This window comes from Pangasianodon hypophthalmus, chromosome 26 (assembly GCF_027358585.1).
Source record: "Pangasianodon hypophthalmus isolate fPanHyp1 chromosome 26, fPanHyp1.pri, whole genome shotgun sequence".
NCBI classification, from domain to species: Eukaryota; Metazoa; Chordata; class Actinopteri; order Siluriformes; family Pangasiidae; genus Pangasianodon; species Pangasianodon hypophthalmus.
The window spans coordinates 15637806-15652194 of record NC_069735.1 but is presented as its reverse complement, the minus strand read 5'-3'; the positions used below and the strand labels follow the sequence as shown (position 1 = coordinate 15652194).

Here is a 14389-nt window from a genome sequence, read left to right as displayed (position 1 = left end):
CTCGCTACACTCTTTAAAACAGGTCTTTGTGGGTTCTTTGGATAGTTAATGGTTCTAGGCTTTTGGACTCCCAATAGGACAAACCAAAGAACGCTTTAGGATGCTATGAGTTGTTTAGAGGTTAAAAATATAAAACCGAGGTTTGATCTTACAGAGTAGAGCCAACATCCTAAACTGCATCCAACAAGGAACATTCCAGAGTCGTTCACTTGGAAAGTGGGAAGAGGAAGAGTTCCGGTTGGATGTGTTGTGAGATCTTATCATGGGAACAGATCGCTGGCCAATCCTGTCTCTCTCTCTCTCTCTCTCTCTCTCTCTCTCTCTCTTCCTCAGGGATCACTGAGCTCGGGTTTCCTGCTTTCCCTTCAACAGCTTCTGGACTCTGGAATATTTTTCTCTTCGTGTGCGCTGCGTTCGATTTCTGTGAACGAATCTCCAGTTCATTTTGATTTCTTGACTTCATTTTAAATGTAAGGTTGTACTTTATGACTGAATATGAATCAGTGACTGCTGGCTGATTAGTTCTTTTTTTTAGCTGAAATAGTTACAGAGGGAGGAAGAAGAAGAGAAGGAGGAGGAGGAGGAGGAGGAGGAAGGTGGAGGAGGTGAAGCACCTGTCCCATGCGCATTGGTGGGTTTACAATTTTTCTGGTCTGCTGCTGATTTAAGTTGGTACAGAGCCTAGTCTTGTGAGAGGAGCTTATTCCAAAAAAAAAAAAAAAAAACACACACACACACACACACACACACACACACAGAGAGAGAGAGCCAGAGAAAAGGATTGAGAACAAACCACATCTTGCAAACTCGAGTTTAAAGGAGTGATGCAGAAGGAGAGCTGAATTTATAGATATTATAGTCTAGTGTTTTAATATTATTAGAATTTTTTTTATTTTTATTAGGAAATATTTGGCTTATTAAGAGTTTAGTTTTACACTGACAATCCTGTAAGCTTTTTTTCCCGTCTTTCCTTGGATATATTTTTCTTGATCATTTTCTTTAACGCAAAACGGCTTTTACTGAGTTTGCCCTTTCGCATTTATCCAACACTCGAGACAGGACGGAGCTGAGCAGCTCAGGGTTAAAGGTCTTTTGGGAGGCGCCGTGGCGACGTTGGACGTTGGGACATTAATAATGTCCCGGTGGATTATCTGAGCGGAAAGGCGGTGGAGACGGAGGTGGAGGTGATGACGATGATGATGATGATGATGAAGGCTGACAGTGTGCAGAAGGAGATGGAGGAGAGGAATCTGCGCCCCCGCCTGTGCTACCTGACCAAAGGCGAGCGCGGTTACGGCTTCCACCTGCACGGAGAGCGCAGCAGCGGCGCGCAGTTCATCCGCAGGATCGAGGCGGGGTCTCCTGCAGAGCTGGCAGGACTTCGCTCCGGGGACCGCGTGGTGGAGGTGAACGGAGAAAACGTGGAGAAGGACTCACACCAGCAGGCGAGTGCAGCGACTTTAACCAAACCTGAACACACAATCTCCTCTCTTCTCCTCTCCTTTTCTTCTGCTGTATCCATGTTTTCCTTCTCAGCTTCTTCTCTCTGTGATCCTCTGTTTCTTCCGTCACCATTGCTCTGACTTACTCTCTCTTCTTTTCTTCTGTTTTTTTTGTTCAAGATTCTCTTTGGATGTCTCTTCTCTTCTTATTATATGGTTCTCTCTACTTCTTCTCATCTCTTTCCTTGTTTATTTGTCTTCTCCTTTTATTTTCTCTTCTTTATTTATCTTCTCTACTTTTCTTTTCTCTTCTTCTGACCTGGATGTCTGTATCTCTTCCCTTATGTCCTTCTCTCCTCTGCTCTTCTTTTCTTGTCTTCTCTTCTCTTCTCTTCCTTTCTCTTCTCTTCTCATCTCTTTTTTTGTCTCCTCTTCTTGTCTGTTCTCTTCTCTTCTCATCTCATCTCTTGTCTTCTTGTCTCTTCTCATCTCTTCTTTTCTCTCCTCTTCTCTTCTCATCTCTTGTCTTTTCTCTTATCATCTCTATTTTCTCTCCTCTTCTTGTCTGTTCTCTTCTCTTCTCTTTCTTTCTTTCTCTTCTCATCTCTTCTTTTCTTGTCTCTTCTCTTGTCTTCTTGTCTCTTCTCATCTCTTCTTTTCTTGTCTCTTCTCTTCTCATCTTTTTTCTCTCATCTTCTTGTCTGTTCTCTTCTCATCTCTTCTTGTCTGTTCTCTTCTCATCTCTTCTTGTCTGTTCTCTTCTCATCTCTTCTTTTATGTCTCTTCTCTTCTCATTTTTTTTTCTCTCCTCTCCTCTCCTCTCCTCAGAGTAAAGTTGCTATAGTGACCAACACCTCAGAAAGTGAGTGAAGTTAGCACTGGTGCAGTTACAGTTGTAACGTTATGCTAATCATATAGCTCGTGTGTTTTATGCATGAGGAACCGGTCTGATGGCTTTTTTTCTGCCCCCTGGCTGTTTGGAAACTGGGTTTTATATTATAAACTGTTAGAAAGTGTTTATTAACTAACAGTTATTCTCGCTGCTGAGGCTTAATGTGTGATGGAGTTTTTTAAAGAGACGCCGTGTCATGTGAAGAAAGTTCCTTAACCTAACAACATCTGGCCTGAAGTTATTCATCTCGTCTTTTTCCGTTCCCCTGATCTTCCTTCATTCTTCCTTCATTCCTTCTCCATCTTCTCCCTTTTTCCTGTCACTCCCCTCTTTTGATTTTTTTCCCTGCAATCCTGTTTCTTCCATTCTGTCCATTTCTTTCATCGCCTTCCTCTCCTTTTATTTATTTTCTTTTCCACTATTTTTAACACCATGGATGTCTCGTCTCTTCATTTCTCTCACACATCTCTCACTGTTCCTCCAGGTGGTTCAGAAGATCATGGAGGTGGAGAACAGGACAAGGCTCTTGGTGGTGGATCGAGAGACGGACGAGTTTCTGCTCCTCCACTCTCTGCCCTGCACCGAGGACCTGGCCGTGGAGATGAGCTGCCTCCTCTCCCCTCGCACCTCCTCCTCTTCCCTCGCTTCAGCCACCCTGAGCTTCTCCTCATTGTCCCGTGAATCCCTCACTCCATCGCCACAAGACTCCATCATTTTATCACCGCGAGACTTCACTCATTCACTCTCTGACTCCATTACACCGTCACTGCTGCCCAAATCCACCACTTCATCACCACCTGACTCCATTGCTCCGTTACCCGGTGACTCCATTATTCCATCACCACAAAATTCCACTCCACTCTCACCAGGCAAATCTGTCACTCCATCACCAGAAGACTCCATCACTCAGTCATCACGCAACTCCATTAATCAATCACCATGTGACTCTGTCACACCATCACTGTCCAACTCCGTTAATCAATCACCCTATGACTCCATTACTCAATCACCATCCAAATCCATTACTCAATCACCATCCAACTCCATTACTCAATCACCATCCAACTCCATTACTCAATCACCATCCAACTCCATTACTCAATCACCATCCAACTCCATTACTCAATCACCATCCAAATCCAATACTCAATCACCATCCAAATCCATTACTCAATCACCCTATGACTCTATTACTCAATCACCATCCAACTCCAATACTCAATCACCATCCAAATCCATTACTCAATCACCATCCAACTCCATTACTCAATCACAATCCAACTCCATTACTCAATCACCATCCAAATCCATTACTCAATCACCATCCAACTCCATTACTCAATCACAATCCAACTCCATTACTCAATCACCATCCAACTCCATTACTCAATCACCATCCAAATCCATTACTCAATCACCCTATGACTCTATTACTCAATCACCATCCAACTCCAATACTCAATCACCATCCAAATCCATTACTCAATCACCATCCAATTCCAATACTCAATCACCCTATGACTCCATTACTCAATCACCATCCAAATCCAATACTCAATCACCATCCAAATCCAATACTCAGTCACCCTATGACTCTATTATTCAATTACCATCCAACTCCATGACTCAGTCACCATCCAACTCCATTACTACTTCTTTCATAAGGGAAAAATCAGACGAGACCAATGTAAAGGACATCATCGTCACCACCGACAACAAGGTAAGACCATGAGTCAGGGACGGATTAGTAAATCCTGGGCAGGAACCTAAGCAGGTCCCTACTCCACACCCAGCTACACATGAACCAGTGCATAGAGCCCTGACTGCCCCGCAACCCAACACATGCTAAATAAAATCAATTATGAGTTTTTTTATATAGCCTCCATGATATGCAAACTCATCCACCAAATCTTCAAAATCATCAGCTCTTTAACAAGCTCTGACTCAATATTGAATCTTCTTTGGCCCATTGTACTTCAGAGTTTGCGTTTAATCATTTTTCCATTTATCTACATGGCAAAAAATAAAATTGCTAATGGAATTCATGAGGCTAAAAGCAGTTTGGCGAATTTAGTTTGCTAAATTAGACATGGGACTAAGACACAGAGGCACGGAGAACAAATGGACAAGATAGAAATCAGAGATAAGAGTCAGGAAAAGATACTAAAAGAATGAAATGAAAATAGCCTTGTCTTCTTGTTTACATATCACCGGTAAGCCTTTTTTTCTCAGAAGGGCTGAGGAATAGTCTTGTGAAATGGAATTATAACCAAAGTACCTTTCTTACACACACACACACACACACACTCACACACACAAACAATGAAGTCCAACAAAAAAAAAGTACAACAATGAAGAGATTACTGATCGGGCTATAAAAATAGCTTCCAGAAGTGGAATCTTTAAAGCTACTTCAACACAACAGGAAATCTCTCTAGGACTTGAGTAGTTGCGTGTGTAGTTATGTGTGTGTGTTTATCGTGTTTGTATCAGCTACGAGGTTCTGCAGCTGCTGTGCGAGTTCTAGTCTTACCAGGACCCGAGCTAAATTGAGTACGGTAGCACCCTTTAGTACCTGGACCATATACATCGATCTTGTTTTGCATACAACTGACGCTCACTTTTGTGATGAGGTCACAGGTATGTTTAACTTCTGATGACTCTTCCATGCAGATCATGTTTGGGCAAGGTAGTTTGTGTTGTGAAGTTTGCTGCAGAGGTTGTGTTTATTTGTTTTCACTTCAAAAATCAACAAAATATGTGATTTGGCCAGGGGTTCTCAAGTATTTGCATACAACTATAAACTGGCAAATCAAATTTATACTCATGTGTGACAATACATATTCATAGGATCGTGGTTTGCAGAAAATCCCCACATGCTTGTAGGACGCTTCTTGTTTGCATTAAGGAAGCACCAGCGCTGTGGGGTCGCTTTGTGAAGTCCCTTTACGTCAATTCAGTCTAAATCTGTTAACATGATGCTGGAATGAAAAGAAAATTGATTTCGGGTCACAATAACCCCAGAAAGGACCCCCATCACTTAGATCCTAACTCTCTGAAAGGGTCAATTGTTTTTAGTTCTATTACAAAACACGCCAGTGAACTAGAGTGTATAACAGGAAGTCCAGGAAGCAGACCTCGACCCACCCTGGAGAGCGTCCACTTCCCAGACAACTAAATTTAGCCTTTACAATTCAGAGAACGTGAGCCACAACATGGGAAGTGTAACTGCAGGGAAAGATTTCTTCTACAGTCAGTGGATTCAGGACGTTTAATTTATATTTTCAAAACCTTAACCTTAATTTTCCTTAAAACACAAGGCAAAAAGCACATCGTCGTTGATAAACTAGTGATGAATTAATATATATAATCTGGATAATTACTGTATATAATATACAGAACAAAAGGCTTGGAAAACACTGACACTATAAATCTAGTGAAGAAATTTAAATACAGGAAAAGCCAGGAGTACAAATTTACTTAGCAATTTACTCAACTCCTTAAAACTCACAAAAAATTTAAATTGCAATAAAAACTAAAAATGAAAACAAGTTTAAATGAAAAAACATATAGCGCTATAGTGTTATTATTTTATTTTAATTATTTTCTTCACTTTTTCATTCAGTTTTTATCCAATTTATGGAGTTTCTATTTCCTTAGTTCCTTTAAAGCAATAGTGAATTGTTGGATATTTGCCCAATTAACTATCTAAAGTTACTACTTTATGACTAATTTTTTAAACGTTAACAAATTTAGAGCTGTTATTTATGTTTTCAACATTATCAATATTTATTGAAATTCAGCTTTTGACTTTGTCAGGGATGTAGAGCCATGTGAATGAGTGTGTATGTGTCTACAGCTGTACATCTGTACACCTGAGTGTGTGTGTGTGTTTTGGTGTAATCTCTTCCATTCTTGGCTGCCAATATTTACTGTAGATGTGAGAAGAAAACTTTGGCTGCTGTTTGGGTTTAAAACAGTCAAGCAGACTGTAGCTGTGTGATTTAAACTCATAACCTCCTCGTCATCATGTGTCTCAGTAAAGGAGGCGTGGCCTCTGTGTCTGTAAGTCTCAGTAAAGGAGGTGTGGCCTCTGTGTGTGTCAGCCTCAGTGAAGGAGGCGTGGCATCTGTGTCTGTCAGTCTCAATGATGGAGGCGTGGCCTCTGTGTGTCTGTAATTCTCAGTAAAGGAGGTGTGGCCTCTGTGTGTGTCAGTCTCAGTGAAGGAGGCGTGGCCTCTGTGTGTGTCAGTCTCAGTGATGGAGGCGTGGCCTCTGTGTGTGTCAGTCTCAGTGAAGGAGGCGTGGCCTCTGTGTCTGTAATTCTCAGTGAAGGAGGCGTGGCCTCTCTGTGTCTGTAATTCTCAGTGATGGAGGCGTGGCCTCTGTGTCTGTAAGTCTCAGTGAAGGAGGCGTGGCCTCTGTGTGAGTCAGTCTCAGTGAAGGAGGCGTGGCCTCTGTGTCTGTAAGTCTCAGTGAAGGAGGCGTGGCCTCTGTGTGTGTCAGTCTCAGTGATGGAGGTGTGGCATCTATGTCTGTAAGTCTCAGTGATGGAGGCGTGGCCTCTCTGTGTCTGTAATTCTCAGTGATGGAGGCGTGGCCTCTCTGTGTCTGTAATTCTCAGTGATGGAGGCATAGCAATTCATCAGTTCTTCTCAAAAAGGAAAATATAAAGTGTGTGTGTGTGTGTGTGTGTGTGTGTGTGTGTGTGAGTGTGTGTGTGAGTGTGTGTGTTTGGTTATGGTCCTATTTCACTGCTGAAAGTGAACTTGCAGTGATTGTGTGTTGTTTCCCTCATGGCTTACAGAGCAAACTGAGACGGAAAAAGGAAAAGTTATCTCTTTATGAGGATGAGGATCGAGTGTTCCTGTAATAATAGGATTATGTGGTTATGTGATCATTTTGGCCTTGTGAGGGCAGAAATACCTGCACCGTCCAATCGCACGATCCTGCTGTGGCATGAGCGCGAACGTGAGAGCAGTTCACCAGGAACCAAAATACAGCTCTGCAGTCACGGTTTTTACACTTATTTATACCGAAACAAATACAAGAATGCCAAACCCACAAAGTAAAAACCATGCCGTACACACACACACACACACACACACACACTGTTCTCCAGCTGTCGCACAGTCTGCTCAATTGTTTTAAACCCAAACAGCAGCCAAAGTGTTCTTCTCACATCTACAGTAAATACTGGCAGCCAAGAATGGAAGCAATTTCCCCAAAGCACACGCACACACACACACACACACACACACCAATACACACTCATTCATGTAGCTCAATACTCCCAACGAATATGAAAAAGAAATAACTCTAAAGAATGGACTAAAGAATTATCCTGATTCTCTCTCACTCCATCTCTCTCTTTATCTCAAGCTGTCTATCTCTCTCTGTCTCTGTCTCTCTATATCTCCATCTCTCTGTCTTTACATCTCTTTCTCTATCTCCACCTCACTCTCTGTTTCTCTCTGTCTCTGCATCTCTCCCTCTATCCCTCTCTCTTTTTTCTCTCTCCGTTTCTTTCCCTCTGTCTCTGTCTGTCTCTACATCTGTCTCTTTCTCCATCCTCATTTCTCTGTCTGCATCTTTCTCTCTCTCTATCCCTCACACGTTATACTCTTTGTACAGAGCCCCAGTTATTTTTCTCTTTTTCTCCTTTTTCTCTACAGCTTTGCTACTTTAACTGTGTTTTATTGTAAATAATGCAGAACCCATAGCAAGCATAGATTTTTTTACAAATGTAAAGCTGACTAATGGAATAACGCTCTGTTTTTTTTGTCAAATAAAATATTTCTTTCTATGAAGGGCGGAGCTTAAGCTCAATTTGATTATCTTGATATTGACACATTTTAATATAAACTACAGCCACTTCATGTTTATTATTTTGTGTCATGGAAAATCAGATAGCACATTCCGAGTAGTATTTTATTAATAAATTATTCATTTACAGGAACATTACTAACTCCAACAACGTCTAATGAGTGTTAAACCTCACGCCACATGCCTCAGGGCTACAGATTAGTGAATGACATGTTCCTGATATTCATTTTCCTGCTCCGTGTTTCTCAAGTGTGTGCTCTGGTGTTTGGTTTCTTGCGGTTTTTTCCCAGAAGTGTCAGGAGGAGATGTATTTTGTGTGTGTTTGTGTGTGTGTTTGTGAGATTGGGACGTTTGGGACGTTTGTAGTTTTAAAACCTTCAGAGATTAGATTACTCTCTTTTCAGTCCTCATGACTCCATACACACATCCGAGGCACCGTCCTCCTGTTCCTTTCTTTGTTTGTATGTGTGTGTGTGTGTGTGTGTGTGTGTGTGTGTGTTTGTGCCCCATGGGATTAAAATTGTTCCCACCCCTGTATTGTTTGAGGACAGGAAGTGACATCGTGTCTTAGAGAATGTCCTGTACAGGGTGTGTTTAACTTCTTTCTTTAGGGAAAGAATATAAGAATACAGACACACACACACACACACACATATACACACAACCACGTGAACCACTCTGGCGCTTTTACTCCATTCTACTTCAAAATGACATTAGAATGTCTCTAAAGAGGGCGGGGAAATAAAAGTATCTACAGTCTATAAATTCCCAAACTCAAATCTCTGAACTCAAATAACAGACAGAGAGCCACGCCTCCTTTACTGACACTGACACACACAGAGGCCACGCCTCCTTTACTGACACTGACACGCACAGAGGCCACGCCTCCTTTACTGAGACTGACACACACAGAGGCCACGCCTCCTTTACTGACACTGACACACACAGAGGCCACGCCTCCTTTACTGACACTGACACACACAGAGGCCACGCCTCCTTTACTGACACTGACACACACAGAGGCCACGCCTCCTTTACTGACACTGACACGCACAGAGGCCACGCCTCCTTTACTGACACTGACACACACAGAGGCCACGCCTCCTTTACTGAGACTGACACACACAGAGGCCACGCCTCCTTTACTGACACTGACACACACAGAGGCCACGCCTCCTTTACTGACACTGACACGCACAGAGGCCACGCCTCCTTTACTGACACTGACACACACAGAGGCCACGCCTCCTTTACTGAGACTGACACACACAGAGGCCACGCCTCCTTTACTGAGACTGACACACACAGAGACCACGCCTCCTTTACTAAGACAGGCACATACAAAGGCCACGCCTTCTTTACTGCACCTTAGTTTTGTCAGTAATAGATTATTAATAATAATAAAGTTATCTGATATCGGGCTATATTCTCCAAAATGAGAAACATGCAGAGTGAAATAACTGCCTATTGTTTGTTTCTGTGTGTGTGTGTGTGCGCACGTGTGTGTGTGTTATAGGAGATGTCAGGAACAGAGGACATGAAGGCGCGTGACCTGAGGCCGCGGCTGTGTCACATAGTGAAGGATAAGCAGGGTTTCGGCTTTAACCTGCACTGTGATAAGCGGCGTGTGGGTCAGTTCATCCGCTCGGTCGACCCTGATTCACCCGCGCAGAGAGCTGGACTACAGCCCGGAGACAGGCTCATCCAGGTGATCAGCACAAACGAACCCCGAGTAAACAGGAGAGAGAAGGGGAAGGTTGGAGCGTGGGATCAGAGAGGGATAAAGAACAGGGCAGAGGTGTAACACAATGAATGACACTATCTGTATCCGTATCCGATGTGGATGTGGCTTAAACTGGAAGGGTTTTTCTTTCAATCTCTCTCTTTTTTTTGGAAACCTACCATTTTGGAAAAAAAACTCAGATGTAGAAATGTCAGCAGTGCCAGCATAGTGAGTGTATCCTGAAATCTAAATCTTTCCAGTGCCTCGGCTCGGAAAAACACGGATACCCAGAGCAAGATCATATCTGCAGTCTCTAGCTAGTCTCTGGATTTGCTAAACACATAAAGACGATCTACGTTAATTATTTCTGCGCACTTGCACACGTTGTGTCGTTTAATAAATAAATAAATCCATAATCCATTCATCCTTCTGATCGTTGGCCATGTGACCGAAACATTCAGGATGGTAGGAAAGACGTGAGATGAGGTGACGTCTAAATCTTCTCATCGTCACTCGGAGAAACCAGGACCATCTGATCAGGACTAGAAAAGTGTCGTGATTTCAGGCTGGTCTAAAGCACTTATCTTCCCAGCTGCTCCTGTGTGATGAGCATGACAAGGAAGTGAACGCTGAACAGGAAGTGGGAATGGCAGGGCTTTGTGCGCCTCCTGGTGGTTAGACTGTCTGTGTGTGTGTGTGTGTGTGTGTGTTCAGGTGAACGGCAGAAGCATTGAGGGTCTGAGGCACTCGGAGGTGGTGGAGATAATCCGAAGTGGAAGAGGACAGACCAAGCTGTTGGTGGTGGATCCGGAAACGGATGCTCTGTTTCAGAAACTCGGCATCACACCGACTACAGCGCACCTTAATGGTACGGTCCAGCATCAACGCTTCAGTTACACAAGCGGAAATCCAACCTGTCCGTGTCTGATCAGTGTAATTAACCTTTTAGTGCCCAGTGTTTAATTTCATAGTTAATTTTGCGGTCAGCACATGGAGGCTATTTTTCTGTCAAGGATGTACATTTATGAATCGCGTATCCATGAAACACAGTTGGCACAAAATTTGTCCTACAAGCCAAGTTACATATTTACAAAAATCATTTAAATTGAATGAGAATTCTTGATGTTACTTTCAAAGAGAATGATTTTAGACAGGAAATGATCTCCATATCAAAATTCAAACCCATTAGTTAGGTCAAAATATTATATATAGTATTTCTTATCTTTTTAGTAGTTTTGATCTTAAGCTTTTTTCCAAAAAAACTGCTTTGTTAAATTCTTACTTTCAAACAGAGGTCTAGAATCACGTACAAACATTACAAATTAATGTTCTTTATACTACGTAACCATGGCAACCATGGTCTGAATTAATGTTTAACTAATCACTCTGCTGAACTAAAATAAGAACAATGACCAGCATGGATTAACAACAGGAATTATTCGTATAATTAAAAGATAATACAGTGATATGTAACCATAGCAACATTCATATAATGGTAGCTGGTTGAGATGTCCGTAAGGGGGAGGGGCCTAGCTAAATAAAAGTAGCTAAATAAAAGGACAACTAGTTTGCTATTTTCATATAATACAGTTATAATAAATGAGCAAAACTTTTCCAAATCCTCAATTTGTTTAAACTCTGGTCAGTAGGCGTGGTCTAAACTAAATCCCGCCCACCAAAATTTCACAATATCAGAAAATAACTTAAAAATAGTAACATCTGATGTATACAAACCTGAAGAGCTTGTAATCAGCGTTTCATTCTTCTTCTCTTCAACAGAGGACTGTGTGGACGGTCCACTCATAGAGAGTCCAACCTCAACCTGTCCAATCACAGACAGCTCTGGGTCTCCTTCCAAAACCCCCAACGGCTCGCTGAACCAACTGCCAATCACAAACCTCACTGTGACGGATCCACCAACCAGAAACGGCTCTCTGAAGCACCAGAGTCGCGGAAGCTCCTCCTCCTCCAGGTCCATCACTTCAGAGATGAGTGTGGAGCTGAGCAGCTCTGACACCAGCAACAAGGTGTGTGTGTGTGTGTGTGTGTGTGTGTGTGCAAACCACAGGAAGTTTACCAGCCAAACCGAGAAACTGTGAAAAACATCCAAGTAATTATACTGCGTAAAGGAAATGGATATAGCAGGAATTAAATGTATTATAAAGTATAAAAGTAGATAGAAAACTAAATAGAAAACTAAACAGTACAATAATATTATTTTTTTTATTTAAAAAATTGTTATTATTTTTAATATAATTATTTCTATTCCACAATAAAGCAATTGTTTTAAGCTGTTTTTACACTGCTATATATATATATGTATATATATATATATATATATATATATATATATATATATATATATATATATATATAAGATATCAAGATATTTTCACTTGCTAAGATACCCACACACACACACATATATATATATATATATATATATATATATATATATATATATATATATATATATATATATATATATATGTGTGTGTGTGTGGGTATCTTAGCAAGTGAAAATATCTTGAATCTGGGTGAATCTATCTCAAATTTCTTATTATGAGATTATTTTAAATCTAATATAATCAATATAATAATATAAACATTGCTTCTTTCTAGAAATAAATTCTTAAAATCTGGGGGGGAAAAATGATCTGCCAGCAAAACAAGACTATTTCAAGCTTGAAATTTGTAAAACGGAGTAAAATATACTTGATTTATTGAAATCTTCTTGATTAACTTGACTATATTCAAGATATTATGTCATTTTTTTGCAGTATAAACTATTACCTTAAGAAACAGCTGTGTGAAGAGCTTCGTTTTCCTTCTCAGGTGTTGGAGTCAGAGCAGCGTAAGTGTAACAGCGCCCCCGGAGTGCAGGAGGGAAAGGCGGTGAAGGATTTGGACCCGCTGTGGGCGAGCGGCCTGCACCTGAGCCCCACGGCGGCCGAGGCCAGGCAGAAGGTCAGGCTGAAGAAGGCTAACAAGAGAGCGCCCCCTATGGCCTGGAACAAGAAATACGAGATCTTCAGCAACTTCTGAGCTGTTCGGTCCAAAGAGATCTAACAGAACCTGGACCCTGGGACGAGGAAAAGGGAAACAAGACAACCACTTTTTCAGCTTTCTGTTTTCACACCTGCTGGCCTCCAAGCTTCTACAAATAGCTACATCTCAGGAAAAATGAAGACTACCCACGCCACCATGCCACTGCGGTTACACCACTCATAAAGGCCAGGAAAAGTAAAAAGAGAGACAGTAATAGATGACCAGCTGGGGGCTTGAGAAAGAGGAAGAGGAAAGGTGAATGAGTGAAGGTGAAGAAATGAAAGTAAAGGGCTGAGGTTGGAAACTGAAGGTGAAGAAATGTGAATGAAAACGCAAATCTGACAGGATGTAGTAGTGAGCGTGAAATCCAGCTCTTTACCGGTGTCACATGACTGACAATGAAATATAAACACATTATATGAGAGAGAGAGAGAGAGAGAGAGAGAGAGAGTTTTAACCAGCATGTATTAATTTAAAATTCAAAACAAAATTGTCTTGTCCTTCTCTTAGTTTCCTTGTTCACGTGTGCGTTTAGAGTTTTAGGTAAAAATATGAAAAGTGGGAAAAGAACTCACTCGAGCCTTGATAGCTGTCCGGATCCATGAGGAGACATTTTATTACAGACATCTAGGAATAAACTGATACGTTTAGAAAGCATTGGATCGGTTTCTGCTGCTAAATATTATAGTCAATATTTTAAACAGGCTCCATTTATAAAAAGTATAGGATGTTTAAAATATTGAATATAATATTCAACCCCAATCCCAGCATCCTCAGCGTAAGTTCCGTCTATGGTCATAAATGATTCATAATGATTCAGGTTAAACATTCTTATAATAATGAAATTATAATTTTAAAATTTGCAAAAAAAAAAAAAAAAAAAGAATATTACATTTGTACATGCAAACGTCGCTAGAATCTGAAAAATTCCCGCTAAACAGTTTTCTTAGGTGAGTTTAAATGAAAATCTTTTTCTTTTTTTTTTTTTTTTCACTTGGACAATGCTGGGATTTTAATAATATTAGCTTTAGCTTGTACCAAATGTCCTTAAACCTAAACCTAGCAAATGACCTGGGTTAAACAGTTTGTTAGCGTTTACTGTTTTCAAAATGGCTGCCTAATGACACAACATGGCTGCCTAATGATACACACGGTCACTCGCTCATAACTAATCATTACACAAGCATCACTGAAATGCATGTGGACGTGTTTTAGCTTTTCTCTCGAAGTAAATTCACATACGAGCGCCATCGTTTCAAATACACTCGACATGAGAAAGCTCTAGAAAACTCTCGTGTGCGCGGTTTAGCATGCTGTAACGGCAGCCTCGTCTTATCTGACTGAACCTTTCTGCTCAGTATCATCCTGATTTATTACCACCTGACTCCTAATCAAATATATATGATGTATTTAGTATTGACTAATACTTTAACATTTGTTTTTTTTATGAATTAGATA

At 41.1% G+C, this 14389-nt stretch overlaps 1 protein-coding gene across 2 annotated transcripts; it reads left to right on the top strand.

Annotated features, from left to right (window-relative positions):
- Nucleotides 1-324: 324 nt before the first annotated feature.
- On the top strand, nt 325-13817 carry LOC113537512 (uro-adherence factor A). 2 transcript variants are annotated; one of them, XM_053230089.1, is made up of 8 exons: nt 325-470; nt 536-631; nt 1060-1445; nt 2819-4054; nt 9677-9868; nt 10598-10751; nt 11663-11910; nt 12719-13817. In XM_053230089.1, the coding sequence occupies exons 3-8, from the start codon at nt 1188-1190 to the stop codon at nt 12926-12928; spliced, it is 2298 nt and encodes a 765-aa protein (XP_053086064.1). In that variant the 5' UTR covers nt 325-470; nt 536-631; nt 1060-1187; the 3' UTR covers nt 12929-13817. The 2 variants fall into 2 exon arrangements, with proteins under 2 accessions (XP_053086064.1, XP_053086065.1); XM_053230090.1 differs by having other exon boundaries at nt 1056-1445.
- The last annotated feature ends 572 nt before the right edge of the window (nt 13818-14389 follow it).

Bases quoted from the DNA above. Each gene is read 5' to 3' on its own strand.
- LOC113537512 (XM_053230089.1), top strand. From the start codon at position 1,188: ATGACGATGATGATGATGATGATGAAGGCTGACAGTGTGCAGAAGGAG. The intron at 1,446-2,818 runs GCGAGTGCAGCG...CTGTTCCTCCAG, and splicing joins AGAAGGACTCACACCAGCAG to GTGGTTCAGAAGATCATGGA. The intron at 9,869-10,597 runs GTGATCAGCACA...GTGTGTGTTCAG, and splicing joins CCGGAGACAGGCTCATCCAG to GTGAACGGCAGAAGCATTGA.